The 23,588-nt window shown below is 37.5% G+C and overlaps 1 protein-coding gene across 3 annotated transcripts; it reads right to left on the bottom strand.

Moving 5' to 3' along the window:
- Nucleotides 1–5,214: 5,214 nt before the first annotated feature.
- On the bottom strand, nucleotides 5,215–23,323 carry DECR1 (2,4-dienoyl-CoA reductase 1). Of its 3 annotated transcripts, none has more exons than XM_042035800.1 (10): nucleotides 23,273–23,323; nucleotides 15,414–15,616; nucleotides 14,455–14,512; nucleotides 14,218–14,304; nucleotides 11,713–11,860; nucleotides 9,294–9,393; nucleotides 7,985–8,057; nucleotides 5,890–6,036; nucleotides 5,511–5,573; nucleotides 5,215–5,417 (listed from the first exon to the last, which is right to left on the bottom strand). In XM_042035800.1, the coding sequence occupies exons 1-10, from the start codon at nucleotides 23,306–23,308 to the stop codon at nucleotides 5,358–5,360; spliced, it is 975 nt and encodes a 324-aa protein (XP_041891734.1). In that variant the 5' UTR covers nucleotides 23,309–23,323; the 3' UTR covers nucleotides 5,215–5,357. The 3 variants fall into 3 exon arrangements, 2 of the variants coding, with proteins under 2 accessions (XP_041891734.1, XP_041891733.1); XM_042035799.1 differs by lacking the exon at nucleotides 23,273–23,323 and adding an exon at nucleotides 18,824–18,908; XR_006017324.1 differs by lacking the exon at nucleotides 23,273–23,323 and adding an exon at nucleotides 18,824–18,908 and having other exon boundaries at nucleotides 5,372–5,417; nucleotides 5,845–6,036.
- Between the last annotated feature and the right edge of the window lie 265 nt (nucleotides 23,324–23,588).

Below are 23,588 nucleotides of genomic sequence, written 5' to 3'. Positions count from 1 at the left end.
TCCTGGATTTTGCCTTATTTTAACATTTTAACAGTGTAAAGAAAAAACCCCAAACCTTGTGTGTAAAAATATGTTTGCTACATCATTACAGTGAGAGATAAAGCTTTTAAAATGTTTTGACAGAGTCACCACAGAAACTGAAATCTGTCTTCCTGAACATGAGTAAAGTTTACTGTCATAGATCCATTCTGAAGCTACTGAAGCTCTTCTGCTACTGCTGCTGCCCACCAGCTGGCTCTGCTGCAGGGCACAACACAGAAAGCAGGTCTCAGTCACCCACAAGCAGGACGTTTCCTGCAGTTATTTCTCTTAAATAAAAGTTGGATTAAAAGACAGCAGTTTAAAACCCCAGTTCTAGCAAAGGTGCCTACTGTCAGTGCAAAGCAAATTGTGACAAGTATGGCTAGGTCAAACTGCTGTAAAACCTCCAGGTTTTATACTCTAAATCACTCCTGGGCAGACTGATTTTAAAATGTCAGGGTTGGGGCAGAACAAGGCAGAGAATCGTAAGAGAGGTGATGATAGGGAAGATTTCTTCTTTCTTCTGGTACACATCTGGTGACCAAAGAAAAGTTAAATTGTAGCATGCACAAAGATTAATTACATGATGTAGTGCAGGTACACCATACTCCAGCTAAACACAGAAACTGAGACAGAGCTCCTTGGGAACCCCTTTACTGAAGCTATTAACTATTTTGCTGCCTATAAATACATAATTTAATAAACATGCAAAGAAGCACTCAAGCTAACAAATACCAAAACTCACTATCCTAAAAATCATAAGTATACTATAAAATAGAAGCATACTACTTTAGTTTAGCTTCTTCTAGTTTAAATGTGTACAGATTAAAATTGAACCTGGCACTAGGTATTCAAATCAAAGAAGGTGATCTTCTAGTAATTTTAAAGCACAAACCAGCAAACTGAAAGAATAATAACAACAGTAACTATGAGAACCTTTATAAACCCTTGGCATTATAAATGTAGTGTTTCCTGACAGAAGTAAACCTTAACAGTACCAGATTAGGTGGAGTGAGTGCCTGCTTCCAGCTGGGCCCACACCACCATCCATCAGGGCACCTCAGGGGCCACTAACACTGCCCAGCTGACCATTATGGAGAATATCATGTGAATTTTCACCAACAACTTAATCAGGATTGAACACAGCTCTTGAAGCAAGTACTTTGGCTTTCTTTCATTCACTGCTGCACTGTTCTATCCTCAACAGTTCATGCATCATAGCACTGATCTAATCCTCCCTGTTTACAACTTAGTTACCCACCTTTGAAAAGATTATCCACACAAGCTGATGAAATTTTTAAACACTGTATTTCATGGGCAAATGTTGAATACAGACCAGGGTGCTGACAGTCATCAGCATTTTATGCAAAATGAACCTCACCAATGAACAAAATACCTACATGCTGCTGCAAGCTCCACTTAAACCTCGATTAAGGCTTTGTTTCTTTACACAAGTTTTGCTTTTTCTGGTTTATACTAAGCCCTCATCATATTCATGGTTATCGCCACTGGTTATGGAGGGAAACTGAAATCCACTCCTACTTGCTGTGTCTTTGAGAAGATACAGAATGCATACTTAGGCACCTGAATATACATGGCCTGATTTTCTGAAGTGCTGAGCACCTCCAATTCCCTCTGAAATCAACTGAAGTTGTTCTACAGCAACTAAAAGCAGGTCAGTGCACTCAAATCCCAAAGACTATTTTATTTTACTGCATATTAAATGATCACATAAAAGACTGTGGGGTTACCTTTGTTCAAGTGGCGTTACTTATTTAGCAGTTACATCACAAGATGCTCCATGGAGTTAGACAAAGGTACAAACTTTCTTGCAATTTAGTGTCTTTAGTTACATGTCATCAGTATGGGAAAAAAAGTAAATATAAATGAGCAGTTCATGTGCCCATGAACTTGGAAGCCAGTATGGACAGGTAGGAACTCACAGTTCCCTCAAACAGTATCATCCTCTGTTTGTGAAGCAAATTCTCAATTTGGGAAATATAAGCAATATTCTCAACAGTAATTAAAATATTCAAGAGGAGAGAATTCCCAGAACTAGGAGAACTAAAGACTGACAGCAGTTCTGGTATCATAGTGAAGAGGTAATACCACAGATCTCTTTCATTTGCAACCTTAAATGATTCTCATAACTTGTTGATAAGCCCCTACTATAGCACAAGACCACTTTTGCAGCACTGAATTAATCTAATAAATTGTAACAGACAGGTTCAAAGACAGTAAATCACCAGCAGAAATAAAAAGGGTAATTTCAAGATTTAATTAAGCAGACAAGATGCACTTTTCAGTTGAAAACAAAGAATCCCCTTTGTGGGTGTCTCCAAGTTGAGTTCATGGAAGTGACAATACTTTTGACCGATGGATCATGCAAAAGAAATTTTAAAAAAGGTATATTGTGAGAGATTGGTTACGTGAAAAGGGACATATAGATTCAGGATATACAGATTCTTTGCAGCTTACTGATCTGAGAAGCTGGCTACGTGAGAACGGGCACATAGGCCCTTGCAGCTAGCTGAGCAAGGTCTCATAAGACAATGCACCACACATCCTGTGTAACAACTGAAGTTACAGAATATTACATGTATCTTGCTCAGTAACTGAACCACCATTGAGCCTTACTGCTGAACTATGGGTTTATTTGCAGAGCCAGCAAGGTTAGGTTTTGGCAGTATAAACAATAGACGTCTGTGGTTAGAAGGCCAGGGAAAAAGGCAGAACTGTTGACCACAAAAGGGGGTCTAAGGAGGGGTTTAGAATCAGCTTAGTCGACGTGAACCACTTAGAATGCGCCGTTACGAATATGCATAAAGCCCATTATTGTTAGTATATAAGGAGTTCTGGTACAATCAATAAATCGGATTCCTGCTGATCACTCATATTGAGCGTCTGGGTTTCCCCTCTATCGCGACAGTATTTGGATTTTAGGGAAGTATCCTTGTGATTCATGAAAATTAAACTGCCTCTGCAACCCTACTGATTCCTGTTGCAATCTCCAATATACACCATCACCTTTTCTGATTCATTCCTCCACCCTCCTGTCCCTCCAACTTCATAAAATCATTATACCACAAAGCAGTACTTTTTTTCATCCTTCCCTTTACATTGTGGCTCACTGGCAATCTCAGGGTGAGAAATGTAATAATCTCAGGGTTTGAGACAGCATGGACACTATCTCTCCTGCCAGTTTAGCTACGTTTGGAATACAGTAGCTGTGATGACTGTGCTTTATGTCAGTCTGTGAGTAATGCAAAGCTGTGGAGCATGCTTTTGGATTGGACACCTCTTGGGTTTTAGCAATATTTTATGCCTTTTTCAGGACAGTCTAATCCTCATCAGCATTTAGGAACAGCTTCTTTTGGAATTTCCAAACCAGACACTGCCTGGGTTAGGTAGCAGCTATAAAGCTTCTTCATCTTATTCTTTTCCTGAGTTCAGATACCATGTGTTGCTGCTTAAGTATTATATTGTATTTAGGTAAAACATAAACTTTGAGATGTTTAGGATTCATGTCTTCATAGCAATGTTCCTTTCCTGTCCCTACCAAGTCTAACAACTCTTACTGAAGGAAATGTGTCCCAGTCAGACTATTCCATTCTCCTGCAGCAGTGGATGACAAGAACGTTATGTTTTTTCACTTAACTAAGTCTATATATTAGCAAATATTTTGTAAGTTAAGTAACATGTAACTCTTAAAACATTATATGCCATTTCTAAAACCTGCATCAATGATGAGCAGAACCTGCATCTGATGATGAGCAAAAACCAGTATATATGGGCCTAACTTCTCAGTTAAATCACTTGTTGGGGAAAAGGCAGGGCTGTCATGTCAGAATGTGATCTTGATTACACACCTACTAAACAGAGGTTACCATAAAAAACCTTTACATTATGCTCAAGAACACCTTTAAGGCTGCTACGATAAACACAGTTGCTTTGTTTTATTATCAGTGGCTGTTCAATCTCCCACATGACCATTACTCATAGGAGAAAGGCTCAGGAAGCCTCCACTAACACAGTCCACACTTTCAGCAGAACACAGCTTGCTTCAGATTCCTAATAAGACAATCAAGCGACTTCAAAGTCAGATGTTGGCATATGTTAAGTATGTCCTGGATTATGTGGAAAAATACATGACTGCCACCAGCACCTGAAGGAGGACATCCTTGAATTGATTCTATGGTCCTGACTCTTACATCAATGTATCAGTCTCAAAGCACATAAAACTATGTACATGCACAAGCATGGGGACACACATGGGGACAGGTTGGAGCTCTTTTTAAACACAGAAAAAGGCATTGATTTCAGGCTGTAAAGGCCAGAGGTTGATAATTTCTTTGAGGAATTCCAACCATTGTCTGAGGCACAAGGGACAAAAACTACCAACTCCATAAATTTGGATAAAGAGGGAGAGCAATATTTTTATCATCTGCATATATGGGATGGATAAACTGACTAGATTCAGAAGTAATGCCATCTGAAAGTTTCCTTAGTACCAGCCTGTAAATGCAAGTGAAACCTAGGGATTTTTCGTAAATCTCAACAAATGAGGTTTCAACACTTTCAGTCACGATTTACCAACATCCCTTTAGCCTTAAATAAACCACTTTTTATGGAGAGCTCCCATAGTCACACACACGTAGTAACAGATGATTTTCAGTCTGTCATTTTCAAGAATATTAACTTCATCATGACAAAGAGCAAGCTCCTTAGAAAGGCATTGCAGGTCCGTAAATGCCATTTTTAAAGTTCAGAATAAGATAATTAACAGACTGAAAATGTCACAAGAGATGAGACCAAGACGGTTATGCATTTCAAGATTTCCTAAGTAATCACAGGAGTTACATCCTTTCTCAGTGTATGTAGTCCTGCTAATAACTTGAAACTATATTTGCAAGTTTAGAACTTTTTATTGAAATGTGAAAATTAGGACCTTCTCTCCAGATTAATGATTACATTCAGTTATGATAGCAATGAAATGCTATTGGAATTACAATATTAAGAGACACTTGCATATATCTGAGAAAAAAGAAATCCTCAGAAAGATTAAAAAAAGGCTGATTGTAGACCATGGCATGGCTATGTAAGACAATCTAAAGAACAACAAAATTTTAGTGACCAACTTGTTCACTATTGGCAACACAATAGATTTTAGATTCGAAAAATATAGAAACTATATTCAAAATACAACCATTTCAAAATATTTTATTGAAAATAGCATACAAAAGATTTTGAAGGCTATTTCTCAATTGGTTATTTCTAAATATTAATGAAAAAGTAGTTGTTCATTTCCAAGAATCTCCACCATACAGTTATGTACTTTAGGAACCTTTTGTTTTTCTAATCATTGCTTCCATCATATCCCACTGCTCTTTGGTAACCTATCAAAAGAAAAGAGAATTTTATTGGAATTTCATATAATAATTACACATCAAAGTGTCTGAATGTAAAATAGCAAGCAAGGAAATTAATACCCTCTTCAAATCATTGAATTCTCCTGCCATAGATACATATTCTCCACCATCCATTCTAATAACCTAGAAAAAGCATAAACAGTGTTTTTAGTAATAGTGGGATTTCTGTAGTATTCACTTGTTAAGAACTGTGAAAGTAATTTTTACTGATTTGGGTGAGAAAAGCCCATACTCAAAATAATGCAATTCAACCACTTTTAGAAGTTCTTTCTAAGGTGCTAACAACCATGCACTACATTTAAAAGGTGATTAATACTTGTAAACAATTTTAAAGTAAGATGTTTTGTTTCATTTCTGAAACCAGGTCTTTAAAAAAAAAATCAACAATACTCACACCATCATTGGGTTAATTGTACAAACAAGATCAACCAAAACTCACTGCTCCATTAACCCAGCTTGCATAGTCACTGCAGAAATAGGCAGCAAGATTTGCAATTTCTTCTACAGTTCCCAGACGACCACAGGGAACCCTCTCAATCATCTTCTTCTCAAATGTGCCTGTTGGGTCAAGGCGGCTAAAAGCACCCTGAGAATTAAAATAAACATTAAAATAAAAGTTATAACTACATCAGAAAATAAAATCCAGCAGAGATTTGATTCCACATGCACAATACAGAAGTTAATATTTGTCAGTAAGCTGTCGATACCCTCATTGTCAGTAGCATGGAAAAGAAGGAAGTAGAAAAGAAAAAACAATTTATCCCTTTTGCACTGATATGCATCTACTGATGATAAGTTGGAATTTAGCACATTTGGGATAGTCACCCACCATCTATCTATGAAAAACAAAAGGGGTTAATCATTCTTTTTCCTCAAACACCCTTGATAAACATTTGAGGAAATAAGCAAGACTCAACTGCTGCATGGACAGAGGAGAGGAACAAGGGGAGAAGAGGAAAAGCAAAGTAAACAAAAATAAGTTATACATGACAGAGTAAATAAAATGGAGAAGAAAAAAAAAAATCAAATTTACTTAAATTGCAGCAACTGCTAAGGCTAAAGGAAGTCACCGGGAGCTTTAGTACTTGAATAGCTTAAAATGGCACGGGAAATAAAAGGGATTTTTTCTTCCTGGCTCCTCCACAAGGAAATAACCTCCTCACTCAAAATGAGAAATGTATCAGTAACATTTATGTTAAATCACTGAAGTTATGATTTAAATCACATTGTAATTCATGTAATCATGGCTGTAATCATGCCATTTAAGTCTCCTATTGCCATATTTTTATTTGCCGGTTTATAAGCGTAACAGTGTTGTGCTTGTATGCCTTGTTCTTTTCCCATCATGACTTACAACAGTATGTTTTAAAGACATGGATATTGCCCCTAAGGCAGAAAACCTTGATTTTGCAATATGCTGTCTGCCTTTTTATGCTTTCAGGGAAATTTTAAGTTGGAACCATACACCAAATGTAGCATCTTATTAAGAACACACAGTATCTCAAGCAGGTTATACACTATTAGTTCAAAAAAGGAATATTAACTGGAGCTAGCACTATTGACATTTAAATCCCTTAACTTGCCAGATGTTTTTCTTCTACTCTTAAAAATACACAAGATACAATGCCTGTAGAACTTTTGGTGTGATCCTCTAATGCTGTTTCAACATTCTTATAATTCTGCTAATTCTGCCACTTATTTTTCTCTATAGTAAAAAGAGTTAAAACTAAGTTTTCCGGTGTAGCATCTAAAACTGGCAAGAGGAAACAAGGAAAAAATAGTAAATAAACAAACAAAAAAACAAGTAAAAAAGAAACAACTCTGCACCCCTGTTCCCAAAACAACAGCAAAACCAACTGTGAAATATTTTACAGGAAGAAGTAATACCATTATTAGTGCTCATAATCATAATAATTTGATTCAGTGGAAATGCATCTTCCTTTCTCTTCTTGCAGGACTGCTTTCTTTATTCTTCCTGTTCCAGCTGCTCTGGATTACTTCCTTCAAACTCTCTAGTCCTCCTTCTCACTCACTTCAAAGCTTCTCATTTCCTTGCCAACTTAGTTTTTCTCTTTCTAGTTTTGAGATTTTCAACAAAACTAGTGAGATTCTGTTCTCATATCCCTAAAAGAGATTCTAAGATTTTGGAACTGATGAGATGTTTTGTTTAAAAATTAGGGGTTCAGGCAGAAACAGGAACTTTACTCCAAGTGTAAGAATTCACTCCACTTGACAAACTAGGTACATAGAGATAAGAATCAGCAGTAAGTACTTTAATATATCAATTCTTTGAAACACTAAAAAAAGGTCCAGTTTATATCAAGTGTAGTAGAGGGGACAGTGGCAGGTCTCACAAGTTCAAGAAATGCTGTTTTACAAAAAGACTAAGAGGGAAGTGTGTTCAATATTCCAGCAGTCTTGACTACCAAGGAAATCATATTAGAATTTACGGCTACAGAAAGGTTAGACTGTTGTAAAGTTAAGTCTGTACTACAAAGCATATTCAAGGCTGTGTTTCACTTCATGCCATGTACCTTTGTTTTTATTGGACCTGGTTGAATCACATTGAATCTCATGCCATATCTACCCCATTCAGCCGCAAGAGACCTAAAAATTCATTAACAGAGTGCATCAATATTTTAAACACAGTATTTTAATCCTATTCAGAAAAAAAAAAAAAAAAAAATTAGTCAAATGTGTAAATACTGGAACATCCTGAAACAGACATTTTTGCTTATGGGGTTTTTTTGTGCTTAACAAAATAATTTGAGTGAAGCAAGAAAAAATCTCATTCACAAACAGAGGAATATTGATTTAATAGATGTATCATAGATAAAGCAGCATGAAGGAGCAATTCTTTCTCCTTTGCAAATCACGGATGGTGTTGGCACCTGAACTCCTTAACAAACAACTGTTAGGCCTCCTTTCTCTGGCAATTTAGACTATCCCACAAGTATACATTTCTAACATTTGCAGCATAGCTCTCACATTACATGTTTTGAAGTAACACAAAACAGAGGATACATTCTAAAATAGGACCACTAGAATAGTTTTGCTTTGTGACATTTTCTCTGCATAATGAGTACTTCGGATCTACTATGGTGAATGAATAAGCTGAGTCATAGTCTCTGAAAAGTACACATTTCTGTTACAGCTCTGTAGAACAGAAATCAAGACCATTACTCAGTCCCTCATTTTTTTCCAGATAAAGAATTCTAGTTACTAAAAGGCTGCCAAACTATTCAATTCTTTCTGCTGAAGTGCAGAGGAAGATCTAAGTGCTATTAAGGACTAGCCTGAAGTTAAAAATGAGAGAAATCCTTCTGTTTGCTGAGCAGCATGGATACATCAACATGATATTGTTCTGAACTAAGTAGAACTGCAGACTTAATTTTAAACAGTGATAGGAAACAAATTTGTTGATTAATATAAACAGAGCTGAAGCCACAGTATACTGTACCCAAATAACAAGCACATATTTTCCTCAGACAAAAGAATGTGGAAGGTGCTACAGATCTCAAACAGTTCCCTTAATAGCTGTCTTTAAGTGCTGGTTCACCTATGAGAATGCAAGTGAATCTGATTATCAAAAGTCCATACAACAAACTTTGGAACTTGTAATTGCCAAACTAAGTAGTTCTACTTGTCCTTATCTTGGTCTTGTGATAAAAACAGTAACAGTTAACGCTTCCCTCCATAAGAAGCTGTCAGCATGCTATTTTCTTGCTAGGATACTGGAGCCTGGATTGAACTCTTGTGGTACAGCGGAATAGGTGGACTATACTAACAAGCTCCATCTTAAGGATGTGAAAACTAAAGCACATGTTTTGCTGTATTACTCACTTGCTCATTGCTTCTACACCAGCTTTGGCAGAGGCACTTGGCAACACAAATCCTGAACCACTCTCTGCATAAATTGTTGTAATAGCCAGGAATGCTGCTCCTAGAAGTTGCAAAAACATTTAAAAAACAACTCATACCAAACAAATCAAACAACCCTGAAGATCAAACTCTCAACTTAAGGTAAAAGCAAGCTAAATGGTACAGAAGTTTGCAGCTCAAGTGTTAGGGATACCTTTTCACTCTGGGTAGTGAAAAGGCATTTTAAAAATATAGTCTTTGAAACTTTCTTTTCAAGCCTTTTTATTTCAGTTCCCTCTTTTGCATGACTGTTAAGACTTGTTCCAGGTAAGTGCAAATAGCTATTGATTAGGCTCTGAAGGTCTAAGCCCTCAGACTTCTACTGATAATGACTGCATAAATTACTCTTAACTGGAGTGAAGGCTGAAGATCTTACAGTGTTTTTTCAGAAGCCCTAGTCTAGTTGTCACTAACCAGATACTTTGCCCTAAATTCGTCAATCCCTAAGCAGAAAAAAAAAAAAAAAGAAAATCAAGGAAAAAAATCAGCATTAACAGTTAGGTTTGGCACAAACTAACAGCTGAGGGCTTGAGTTAAAGTTTACACAGAAGAATAAAAATTTTTAAGAAATTTTCAGAAGCTTTTTCTGCAGTAGAGCCTATTACAGAGTTAACCTGCATAACTTTTCCTATTATTATCACAACAAACTCCATTATAAAAGAACTACTTTCTTTTATATCCTATATTTTATAACAGACTTAGCAAAAAATGTTCTGAAAAATAATGGAAACTGCAACTGCTTATTTAATCTCTCTTCTATAGAATCCTGCAAATTCTGTCTAATCAATGACTGGCATGAGCTTATTGTAGCTGGGTAGCGAAGGACAAGGGATGACAGTTCACTGCTTACATCACAGTAACTAAAATAACTGTTCTACTTACTATATTTTTAAAATAATTTCATTAGAATAGCTGCCCAGGGGATATTTCTAAAACAATGTACACTACTGATAGATTTAAGTAGAGACTCAGGTAAAAAATTACAGTAATATTATACAGGAGAAACAAAAGAGAACCATAAACAAGCACTAAGTGAAATGCCAGCAGATATCCAGAAACCATGGGCCCTGTTTATAAAAAAGGAGTCTTCACACTTTGAAAGGAAAAATCTACACAGGCAAAAAAACTATAGAACAACTCTGAAATTACCTAGAGGTCACTGTTAATTACACATTTTGCAGAATTAAACCACTGATTTTTTTTTTTTTTTTTTTTTAATACAGGCAAGTTAGGTGAACCTAACATGGAAGCAAGAGTAACTGACAGATTGACAGCTCTGGTATTTAAAGAACGCTTCCGCTCATACACAACTTTTATTTCTAAAGCCTATTCATAAAATGGACAATAACTGACCAATTAACTCCTCTCACTTTGTGAAAATAAGTAACACACTAGCAGATTACAACTTCCTTTTAAATACCAGCACAAACCTGCAGTCTAAAAGCAGAGAACTTTTATTATTTACTACATTAGACTTAGTGTAGGTCACACTGCAGACCTAAAGGACGTCTCAGTGTTCTAGAAACTGACAGATTTGTAGTATCCTCACAGACTGCTCTAAAATATTTGCACTAGGTAGAATCACTTTAGAAACTAAGGTCTCTGCCCAAACTAAAAAAATCAAGTAAGTAAAAAGAAAATGAAGGTGAGAGGACAAACAGGTACACTTGACTTACTTGCAAAAACATGTCTTAAAGAAAGCCTTAAACAAAAAGTCTTATTTACAGATGGACTCCCCTAGAAAGAAGACATGCAAGTAACAGCAAAAGAAATTCACATGTTTTGGAAGCTTAGAAGTGAAAGGAAGAGAGACAACATGAAGGTGAATGGCATCTAGATTTTACCAAATTTGAGGATGGAAGTAAGGAAAGTAGCTTTTCATTCGACAATAGCAAAAACAAAAGCATGTTTGAGTTAGTATTTCACATTACTCTGTGGGTACAATACATGCACCTAGAAGACCACAAGGCAACCTATTTCAATGGTCTGCCATAATGATATAGTAAGTCATAATTGGGGATGTGTTTTTAATGTGGGAATATCAGCACGAAACCTTATTTTTTTAATTTTAAAAATGTCTCTGCAATTAGAACTCTGAAATTAGATTTTTATATTCAACCTCAGTTGGTCTCTGGGCCCAGTTGTAAGGCCTGATGCTACAATGAAGTAATTATTAGCCAGATCTACTGTGTGATACTTAAGGACAGCTTTCACTGAAAAATTTCCTTTCTAGAAGAATGTTAAAAATTGTATTTCTCTTCTCACATGAACTCTCAAAACTGACTATAGTAACAGTAAGGCAAGGAAAGCAAGTAATAATATGTCACAATACTTAAGATACCTTTTTTTACTTTAATGAGCTCCTTTCCAATTTCCAGAGTTACAAAAGCAGTACCATTAAGAACAATATCAGTTATTGTTTTCCAGGCATTAGGAGAAAGTCGTTCAGAAGGGGAAATAAAGTTTCCAGCTGCGTTGTTTATCACAACCTGAAACATATAAAGGAAAGAGTTAACTAAAAATAAGAGACAAAAGTAAATAATTTACAAGGAACTTTTTAGTGTTTCCAGGGACAAAAGTAAAAATATCCTCATCAAATGAGGTATGGGGGGTAGGGGAAGAGGGAGAATAATCCATCCGAAATTTTAGCAGCTGCAGCATAGATAAAGTATCAGTAACAGAAAATGAGCTGTATTTCCAAACTACTGTACTGAGGAACTGTAAAATGTAGAGGCTATTTTCCATAGTGTCTCAAGTGCATCCTAACAGAAAAGTTTGTCCCCACAAAATTCCAATTTAATATAATATTTAATATATTGGGAATATATTTAATATAATGGGAATAAAAGCAAAAGAAGGCAACCTGATAACTAAAGTCTGGATGAAGTGACTGTTGCATAACAGGAAGTCAAATAATTCGTGACGAGAATATTATGATACAGTGTACTGCAAACAGCTACTACAAAACTTTTGTTGAATAGATGTACATCCGTCAGTTCCTATGAACAACAATCAGGTAGAGGATACTTTCACTTTCTTAAGGGGAGTAAGCATCACATTAGCAGTACTTAAACCAAAAATTATGTAGCCAGATCTAGCATACTTAATAATATAATGTGCTGAAGCAATACAATGGTGTACTGTTTATGGAATGGCACCTCAGTTCATGTAGGTTCGCACGTAAGACAAATTCTTTGTCCTGAAGAACTTCTGGGCTAAATTCTAATGAAGGTATTAGAATTTTCAATAACAAAACAGAGCACAGTACATATTACATGAATGTAAAACTAATAATACACAACAGCCATAAATTATAGACAGCAAATTCAGTTTAAAGGCCTCTCTGAAATCTGAAGGAAAAAAAAAATCCAAACACCTTGAGATACTGAGAAGGTTACTTGAATCACTGAATAAATATAGGAAAGACACAATAATAAAACTAGTGAACTAAGGACTGCACAATATGATCTTTGAGGTATGTAGGACTGCCAAAATAAGCCATGACAAAAGAATGATTGCTTTCTAATTGGGAGTAACACTCTTGGGAACGGAATGAACAAAACAAAGCCGGAAGGACTTTCAAGCTACCGCCATTAACTTCTGTCTTTGAGATCTCACCTCACATGCAGGGTGGCAGTGAGTGACACCCAGGATTCATAAACTGACATCTCATGTCTGCAACTAAGAGAAAAGCTGGACAAAAAGAACTGAATATTCAATTTACTCTGCAGTCTATCTTAAAAACACAAAATATGTGAAATTGAAGAGGAGGCAAATGCTTGTAAAGAACAAGTCATGGGAAACATTTATTCAGAAAATTATTCGTGTTCTAAAAATGTACTATACAGGAAGAAATCTCCTCCCTCTCTGCACACATGTAAAACCTGAAGATCGTGATTTTGACTTTGGTCAAAAACTCCATTAAAAAATAGTCAAAATAATATCCAGAGAATCTTGTCAACAAATCAGGACAGTGAGTTGTCTTATTTCTACCACTGTTATAGCATACAGCTATACAGCTACATAGCATACAATTTCTCTACTTTTTACGATACTTAAAATTCAGTAGGTTCTCTACCACATCTGTAGGAAGCTCTTGGTGAGTGCAAATTGTCTTCAGTACACATACAACAGTTTTAAATTTACAGTAAACAGTTTTAAATCTGACTGTCCTTTACAACAACGCTACATCATCACACTTCCTATCAGCTAGCAGAATCCAAGTTCTCACAAATCCAAATCTCACAAACAAATCAGAATTTGGTGGTTATCATCCTTCAGATTCCACCAGATCACCCCCCTCACAATGTGATGTAAAGAGCTGTTATTTTGTGCCAAACTATAAAAAACAGATGCTTGGTTTGACTGAAGATTTTTCTTCATTTTATAAGAACTTAATCTTCAGTTTGGAACCTTCTTTGTGAATATTAATAAGCTAAGCAAGGACCAAAGGAGACATTTATTATTACTTTCGTTGCTATTTTTTGAGGCCTTGTGTTAAGATGTAATTCAGTAAACACAGGTAAGTCACCTTTTCAGGATGATTTAAGGGCAATATTCCTTTCCCTTAATTCAATCCCTCCAGAATTCTCCCACTATTTAAAAGAAGATGTTAGTCCTCAGAGTAAGGATAAAAATGGTTTGTCTACCTGGCCACTAAATATTCTAAGAATTACGGGAATAGAGTAACTTTACTGTTAGCTTTACCTTGAAGTACTGCCACTGTTTTGTCTAGTGTCTTTTTAGATTCCATTAACTTTCTATCTTAGTAACTTTCTTCATACCTACTATGCAAAGTATTTTCAGTAATGAAGAATGAGTTCTTTCCTTTCCCTAGAAGACTTACATCAGGATGTCCTGCCATTTGGATTGTTTCAGCAACAGCATTCTTAACTGAAACTGGATCTCTCACATCACACTGGATGGCATGAACCTAAATAATAATGGAAAAGCAGTTGTCAGACTTAAAAATTATATCATTCAAAAATTTAACAAGTCCATAGAAGCACGCAAATGCAAAAAAAAAATCCAATAAAATGTAGAGTATAATACATAACACGTTCACAATTCTGCAAAAAATTACCTTATTCCCTGTTTTAGAAGAAATTTCGTCCGCTGTTCCTTTCAAAACATCCAGCTTCCTAGAAATAAGTATTAACACACCTTATGTCAGTTAAATGCAATTACAATTCAGACTACTAAAATCTCTTTTTTTTCTGAGCAAATATGAACTAAAACTGTTGCTGATTTTCATGAAAACTGAGCTTTAAGATTAACACTATGTTTATCCACTAACTTTCTGAAAGAAAACTAAGTAATTTATGGTTAGTGCTACTTTAAAACAACTCAGAAGTGACAATGGTAAGAGACTCTAAAGCTAATCAACATGTGATAAGCCAGAAAAAAGCACGCTATCATAACAAACTTAGTTTTAGCTACTACTCTACTAGAATTAATAAGAGACATACATATTCACATTTAAAACTAAACAATTAAACTACTGTTAGGATCACAACACTTCTGTTTATTTTGATTTAAAATGAGATTGTTTTTCTAGACTTTATTGAAGTGCTTCTAGATTCTACTGCACTACTTAAGAGAGCTGTAGAAAATCATCATTAAAGGAAAATCAAGGCTCTTGTTCAAAGTCAGAAGAGGAACGGATTTAATTCTGTATTGTAATTCAAATCTGCATCAAGAACACCTGTAATAACATATTAATAATGTTCAATAATGCCCACTGCAAACTTTTGTTCCCTTTAAGGTTTTAGTTGAATTAATGCCTACTATTTGAGGTTGCTTATTTTGCTGCCACATTTCATGAAAATGTGTTTAGTTTATTTCTTCCTACTGATTTTTATACCATTAAGCATTTGCAGAGAAATCTGCAAGTTTCTAGAATCCACAATATGACATTGTAATTTAAAAGTGTACTGCAACAGAATAAATAGAATAATTTTTTCTTTTTTATAGAGAAGAAAACAGTTCTCATCAGCAGTCAGAAATAAATGAAAATTCTAAAACATCTTCATTAATATTTACCGGCTTGCTATAACACACTTGGCACCTAAACTGGACAAAGTTGTTGTCATCCCTTTGCCAATCCCAGTACCTCCCCCAGTTATAAAGGCCACTTTCCCTTGGAAGGTATTTGGTGGCAACATCACTTTTTGAAGAGGCGAGAAGAATGCAGCTTGTGGTGCACTGTTGTCTTGATGCAGCACATTTGGCCCACGGCTGAAAAACTGAAAGAAAAAAAACCCAGAAAAGTTAGATTTTTCTCCTTTCTGTATTCAGGACTGTTATGCAAGATCAGATTTTCCTATGACAGTGGAGATCACAATCATAACTGCCTTATTATAAGTAAATATATATGAATATAAGAATGACTAGATTGCGTTATAGCAACACACATGGGCCTTTACTTAAATGCTAACACTGGACTAGGAAAGCACTTGAAGTATTTTTAGATACTCTACTGCAACTGAAGAACTACTGAAAACATACTTTAGTCATAATTCTTGCTACTTTGTGCAATTTTTGTATCTATCACTTTTACTAAAGCATGTGAGAAACCATTAACAACTAATGAGAGAAGGACTTGGGCTTCATATTCATATATGCACTGTAATTAATGCATAAACAAAACCATGTGATTTTAGGTTATATACTTATGTATTTACAAATTTAAAATCTTCAGCAATAGATTCATGATTTTGACCCTTTACTACTGCATCCAACCAAACCTTCTTTGCTGGAGAACAGGACAGAACCAATCTTCACAAGACCTGCCCTAATGGCCACAGGAACTGCTAAGGAAATCAATGCCATCTCCCAGACAAAACTGGGCAAGGTTATGTTATCAGCATCACACTCTGTCCCAGCAGAAGTACCATCTACAGTAAATTAGCCTCTGAAGGATTGGTCCCTGCAAAAACACACATGCTTGGAACATGTTTAAAAACACGCATGAAAAAAGAAGAAAATTCAGTATTACATCTAGCAAACTATGCTAGTAAGAAAACACCCCACTAATGTAATGAGAAATTTGTGATGTCACCAAGAAAGTTGCAGCAAAAATAGCCAACAGGATATTTCTAGCATCCTAATCCACTACACTAAGTCAAGCCCTAATCTAAATACTGAATTAAATGTCTTGGGACAGCAGCATTACACTAATAATTCAGAAATTCCCTTATTATTTAAAATACAAAAGTTACCTTAACCTGAAGCTCCAAACACTTCCAAGTAAGACAAAACTGGGTTTGCGTTATTTTTGATGTGCAAAAAAATTAGAAGACTGTAAGCTATATTTATTTTCTCCAATTTTAACTTGTACTTGATCCTTTAATGTGTTTATTTTCATACCAAAAAAAATCTAATATAATTTTGTGAAAGAAGACTGAACAGTCACTCTTGTATGATGCTGTTAATAAAACCATGCAATGGTTCACTAGACTGACATGAAGAAGAAAGGTAGTTTTAAAATAGTAAAAATATTACAACTTATTATTATGTTGTATTAATTCACATTTTGAACACTATTAATTCACATTTTAAACACTAAAATTAAGAGACAACATTTTTAGTGGTAGATGATTAATCTGTACATCCCACAGTTACAATGCAGGGGGTTTCACAGAGCTTAAAGTTCGCTTGCAGAAGTGTGCACGTGAATCTTTCTGTGTGGCAATACATATGCATAAGCAATTCAGGTGAAAACAGAGATAACAATCATGGAATTACACTGACAATTTAATGCAGCTTAAAGCATGGTGCTATTATCACCAGGGTCACGGGCTCAATCCGTGTATGGGACATTCACTTAGGAGCTGGACTTGATGATCCTTGTGGGTCCCTTCCAACTCAGAATGTTCTGTGAAAAACTAAAATTGAAGAAGAGTTGGAGGCACTACATAGAACAAAACTGAAAAAACAAAGCTTGAACTAAAGCTGGAATTATCACATTTGTAAAAACACTGCTGCTTTTTAATTGCCCCAGTGAAAATAAAATTTGCATACTTTCACGGAGTACCAGAATACTACTAAGCCTCCAGGAAAGGGAAATGTGAAGGTTCTCTTTTGGGACTTTCTTAGTAGTCCCCTACTCATCTCTCTTCAGGAGAAATGCTCCCTGTGGAGAATTTCAGCTCACGGCAGAGACTGCAAATCAAGACAGCATTTGGACTCCCCCTTCTTTCAGGATATGGAGATTACTGAAACTCCCTGATCAGGTGCTCTGTCTTCTTGCTCTCCATGAAAGAAACACTGCAAGCAGCAGTGTTTCTACTCGAGCAGGGAAGATCAGGACATGCCACAGCAGAGCAGAAGGCTGCACCAAGACTAATAAAGTACGATAATGATAACCAGCCTGTAAAGTTGGTATAATTGAGCAATCTTTTAGTCAGACTGCTATCGTCTCCTTACTGGCTTGCACAAGAGGCTTCTATGACAGCATCCATGCAATTTAATCATTCCACTGCTTAAGGCTGAGGTTTTAAATGAAATCTCGGGTGTAAATAGAGATATAAAGAAGTCAGTAAACAGCTTTAAAAAAACCAACAGTCAAACAACAAACACACATATCACTGACAAACCAAAAAAACAAACCCTCACCCAGGGGGTGGAAGTGAACTGTCAAATTACTGCAGAAAGCCGTCTCAGAAACACACAAGCAGTCACTGGCAAGAAGCACCGTGCTCGGGGAGAACTCACTAAAAATGACCTCCAGCAACATCCGCATAGTCACAGAATCATAGAATTATTTGGATTGGAAAGAATCTTAAAGATCATCTTGTTCCAAGCCCCCTGCCATGGGCAGGGACACCTTCCACTACAACAGGTTGCCCAGAGATCATCCAACCCGGCCTTGAACACCTCCAGAAACGGGGCATCCACAACTTCTCTGGGCAACATGTGAATATCTAATCTAAAGTACCATCTTACAGTCTGAATCCATTCCCCCTTGTCCTGTCATTACATGCCCTTGCAAAAAGTTCCCCTCCAGATTTCTTGTAGGCTCCCTTCAGGTACTGGAAGGCTGCAATAAGGTCAACTCGGTCACAAGTCAAGCCTCACCACTGCTTGGACAGCAACATTCCTAAAGGGCCGTGCGCAGCTGTGCGATTGGGGCCAAAGGGCGACAGCACGCAAGTGGAAGCCACGGCAGCGCCCGGCGGTGGGGCAGGAGACCGTGTGCCGGGGAGCTCAGCCCGCACTTCTGCGGGGGCTCCGCGGCGGACAGGGCCGGGAGCTGAGGAGAACCGAGGGGTGTTCCCTTCCTGGCTGTTTCCCCAGTCCCGGCAGCCCGAACTGCAGAGACCCGCCGTGCCCTCTCTCTGACGCGACAACGGCGCCCGGGCAGAGCCGGGGCGGCGGGGCAGGAGGCGGCGGAACACCGCCGCGGTGCCGGCCGTCCGCCCTCAGCCCCGGCAGCACAGGGAGCGCCTTACCCGCCCGGCGCCGGACACGCGGGGGCCGCGAACCCCGCGCCACCACAGCCGCGCCGCCGCCGCCATCTTCCCCCGCCGCGCTCTGCGCCTGCTCCGCGGGGGAGGCGCGGCCGCCGCCGGACGGCACCGGGCGGGCACGGGCACCGGCACCGCCCCGGCACCGGCACCGGCACCGCCCCGGCACCGGCACCGGCAGCCGTGGGGAGCGGGGAACCGGCGAGACCACCCCACCACACCCCCCCACAGGGGTTGCAAAATATAGGATGTGTAAAAATTTTCCTGAGAAAGGCCATTCTTTGATGTTTGATCTTTGATGTTTGATCGTTGTATACTTTCAAGCCTAATCAACAAGATAGGAGCAAACCAGCTCTAAGCAATGTCCAGGTGAAAGACAAATTATTTGTTGATGGAATTGCCTTGTTAAGGTTTAGGGCTTGACATGTTTCAATGATCTCAGACCTAGAGGGAGATTAACAAAACTTGGGAAGAAGGATGTACCACTGACGGTGGACACAAAGAGTGCAGAATTTATGGGCTACAAGGGCATTTGGCAGAATCCCCAAAATAAGGAAAAAACTAATAAAGGCAACACAACAACTTCGCTCAAGTCAGCTCTGACTGGGTAAAAGGTATTTCTGACAGGGCGAGATTGCCCACTGACCCAAAAGAAGAGAACGACTGAGCATATGGACTAAACAGCCTGAGAAGTGAGAGAATCATTAACTAATAGAAGATAGAATCCTAATTAATAACAGAACTAGGTAACTGGTAGCCAATGAACATGAACGCCCTTTTTGCTAAAACATTTAAATAATGAAAAGTTCTGTTTGTCCTTGTGCCGGCTTTGTGTGTTTGTCACCCAACATGCCTTTCTGCATAGAACTGTAAATAAATCAAATGTGGATTGGCTTCTTGAACACCAGGTGAAAGAACCTATTTTGGAGCAACACAGGGGTACCTTCTCACCCACTGCCACCCCCCTGGTACCTCCAGTTCCAGCTGCGAGGGTTGGAACATGCTTGGTTCAGTCTATCTGCTTCACTGGGTTGGAATTTTATTACTGAAAATGATTCACTAAATGGTATTTAAAGGATACTAAATAACTACGTTCTTTGGTGGGGGGTTTGGTGTTTTTGTTTGTTTGTTTGCTTTCCTTGTGGTATCTACACCCAGGAATTGCTGTGCCCTTTACTCATTGCATGGCGGCCAGTTCTTGGCATGTGTTTTGGGGGGAGAGGATTTGTTTAAGAAATATGAGAAAAGAGGTTGTTGAGAATATTAGCTGTCTGCTAAATAGGAATTCAAATGGAATGGGTAACACAGGGCCTGATTTGAGGTGAAATTGTGCATTCACAGATCACTCCTGCGCAGCAGACAGAGGCTCCATGCTGGCTCCACCACGCACACCAACAGTGGCTGACTGCCGTGAAACAAGGTTTACCAGAAAGATCAAGAGTCCTCATTTCAAATTCAACACTGCTAATGGAGTTCAGAAAAAGCCTAAGTGGTCTGTGAATATCAGACTGTATTCAGCTACGGGAGATTATGTTGAGATAACAAGACACTTGATTTATCTGCGTTGAGCCCAGAGACTGGCTGATGGAAAAAGTAATGACTGACTGATACCCACCCATTTGCACAGCCTTTGTAATAAGGCAAAGAAACGTGCAGAGTCATATCTACTCATAAGAAAGGAGAGGATAAGGGGGTGGAGGAGCAGCATACTAGCTGTAAGAACCTACAGATTTAATAAAGCTGCAGGTTTTCCAGGAAGGACACCATACTTGATGAATCTATGCAGTTACAAAACTAGGCATGAAAGACAATAAATCTATCAGTGGGTCTAGACTATCAACTTTTGAATTTAGAATTCCAGGCAAACTGCTTACACACTGCTGTGGTAGTTCAGAGGAAGCAGAATTTAAATCCTACAGCTTAGTCATCATTGCCCTGTATAAAAATGACCAAACAGCCATTCTCTACATGTTCAACATTTAGGAAAAAAAAAAAATGGTTGATGCTCTCTTGGTACAGTAAGCTCTAGAGTAGGTAACATCTTCGTAAGTTCTGCACACCGTCTGGCAGGCATTGAAACAATAGTGTCACACTGCTGGGCAATAGTTGCCACGTTTATCATTAAAGTAGCACGTGGAGTATCTGGTAGGTGTTAAAGAGTTGCTCCAAGATTTATATAGTAACATTCCATTACAATAACTTAATTCAAACACACAGAGTCTCAAGGGATCTGTAATCACTTAACACAAAAACAAAACAAAACACAACAACAACAAACAAAGAACCCCAGGAAATAACCACAAAAAAAAAAAAAAAAAAAAAAAAAAAAAAAGAAAGTTGGAGAAACAGAGTGAATATTGTTCAAGAGAAGCTTTTAAAATGCCAAATACTACAGAATTTAGAAAGCTTCACTGGAGCTACGCAACAAGAGGAAACAAAGTACAAACTACACATTGGAAAATACAAATGGGCTAAACAGCTACCTCTGAAACAATCATTATATTTCTATGGTGAGAGTGAACAAGGTGATATGACTGAACTAAATTTCAGAAAATGTTTTCTAGCAGCTTTCATTTATGAGGTGCAATTCCTATCCTATACTTGTTACTTTTTAGTAATATGAAGAAAATGGTCTCCAAGATTGGGATGTGGACAAATTTTTAAAACTGCAATAACACCTTAATGCCATACAATCTAAAAATACTACTGAAGGCAGACTACCCACATCTTACTGATACCCACCCATTTGCACAGGAAAATAATGGGCTTAATAGGCTATTACTCCACTTTACAAAATCCCACTTCAGTTTGGGTGGTGCATATTTACAAGCTTAGGGGGAGTTTAAAAACAGCCTGAAATATTGAAGTGTCCAGTCTGTAGTTCAAGGTATGTCAGGAGGTTTAAAGTGCAGGAAATATCTGGAGTTTTTTAAAAAAATCTTCCGGGATAACATGAGAAATTATAAGACTGTAAATGTAATATCTGTGGGGGAAAAAGTAATTAAAAAATGAAACACCTAGAAAAGGTGAAAAGATCTGAAAGTGTCTGCCTAGAGCTAGTCTTCTGAAAAGGTAATAATGTCTTAATCATCTTTTATGGAAATGCCTAAGAGATAATGAATATATAAGAGCTGGCAGGTATAATTTGACTTTCAAGGATTTAGCCAGGTGGCATAGCATAGAGCTCATCCTGAGTCCTCATCATAAACTTGCATGCTGATGCTGTTTCTGCCACTCAAACTACTTTGTCAAAAGAAACACATAGCACCTGATGATAAAATTTAAAAATACTCCAAGAGAGTTTTGATACAAGAGATTACTAAGACAAAACAAAAAATCCTAGGTCAGGAATAAAACGTGAACATAACGCACATGTAAATTTCTGTTAAGAGCAAAAGTTTAGTGATAGAACACCTTGATATTTTGTTTAGATACTGTTACTGTTCTGATAATCTCTAAGTTTTGGACTCTGATGAATCATTTATTTCTGAACTGAAAAGGGGAACAAGTAGAAAACCCACAAGTATTAGAGAACAGACACCTAGGTCAGTCAGGATCAGAGAGACAGCAAGTCACTCTCACAAAGTCTAGAAGGTAAATGAATGGTAAACCACAATTCTAGAAAAATAAAATAAAATTGGATGAATGCAAGAAAATTTATAATGTAAACATTAAAAAGAAGTTTATATGATTCATACAGTGTCGTATTATTATGATTTGTCATGTGAGTTGATCACATGAGTCAAGCCAATAGGATAAATAAGACAGAATAATGACAACAATACAGAGAATATTTAAGTACAGTTATATAAAATAAAGAAATAGTCTAATTTAAGATACACTGTATACTTCTGGTCACCCTAGCTCAAAAAACTGAAATGACAAAATTATGAGGGACTAAAAAAAAAGAAGCAAAGAAGATAGATAATAGAAGAGATTAAGGAGATTGACCATTTTTCTTAGAAGCATAGGGAGGAAAATATAAAAAGATATCTAAGTGAACGTTTATGGAAGTCATAGAACACATGGAAATTAAACAGATTATGATCCTACAGAAAGTACATTTCTGGCAGCTCATATTTACATTTCTGTATGTTTTAGATTAGCATTTTCTATTAGAAAAAAGTTATCCTGAGTTCCTCCAGCCCATTTCAACTCCACAGGTTTTTTGATGCTAAAACTTCTTAACTGTGGACATAACTCCAAAAGATTTCACTATTTTGTAAAGTTAGGGGGCAAACAATTACCAATATTCATTACTTGAGAATAAGCCCACTGCCTGGTAGGAAGAAATTTGCTCTCCAGCTGTGGCTGATGTGATCATGGACATCAGGAATGCTTCCTCTGAGCTGCCTAGCACAAGCAGAAATGGGTATTTTGAGCCATACCTCAGATGTGTGTGAATGCAGTCACACACGTATGGCCTCCCCATACCTGTCCTCTGCTGTTCCTTTCCAGAAAACTCAGCATAAGACAAGTCTCTGGTAAGCTGCTGAATAGCCTTCGAACTCCCAGTGTTTTTTCATTTATTTAAAATTCTATTTATTTCTTCCTTGTACCCAGAAGTCACTTCCTGTTAAGAGATGAACGTCTAGAACATCTCCTGTTCCATATGCAATGCATTTTGTTAGGCATATTAGCGCACTGAGAAGGGCAGCACAGAGGGACACAACTCATCTGGAGTCCCCAGCTGCCCCCGGGGTCGGAGATGCCACCCCCGACCCACACTGACACGCGGCACATTCCGGTA

The sequence above is a fragment of the Corvus kubaryi genome, unplaced genomic scaffold, assembly GCF_017639235.1.
Source record: "Corvus kubaryi isolate FWS band 111438036 unplaced genomic scaffold, C.kubaryi_AGA036_p1.0 37385, whole genome shotgun sequence".
Classification (NCBI taxonomy): Eukaryota; Metazoa; Chordata; class Aves; order Passeriformes; family Corvidae; genus Corvus; species Corvus kubaryi.
Note: the sequence above shows the minus strand (reverse complement) of the source record. Positions and strands in the feature narration are given on the sequence as shown.

Excerpts from the sequence above, each read along its gene's own strand:
- DECR1 (XM_042035799.1), bottom strand. The coding sequence starts at position 18,889 with ATGGCGGCGGCGGCGCGGCTGTGGTGGCGCGGGGTTCGCGGCCCCCGC. Across the intron at positions 9,394-11,712 it reads GCTCATTAAAGTAAAAAAAG|GAGCAGCATTCCTGGCTATT; the intron begins GTATCTTAAGTA and ends TGCAACTTCTAG. Across the intron at positions 8,058-9,293 it reads GGTGTAGAAGCAATGAGCAA|GTCTCTTGCGGCTGAATGGG; the intron begins GTGAGTAATACA and ends ATGAATTTTTAG.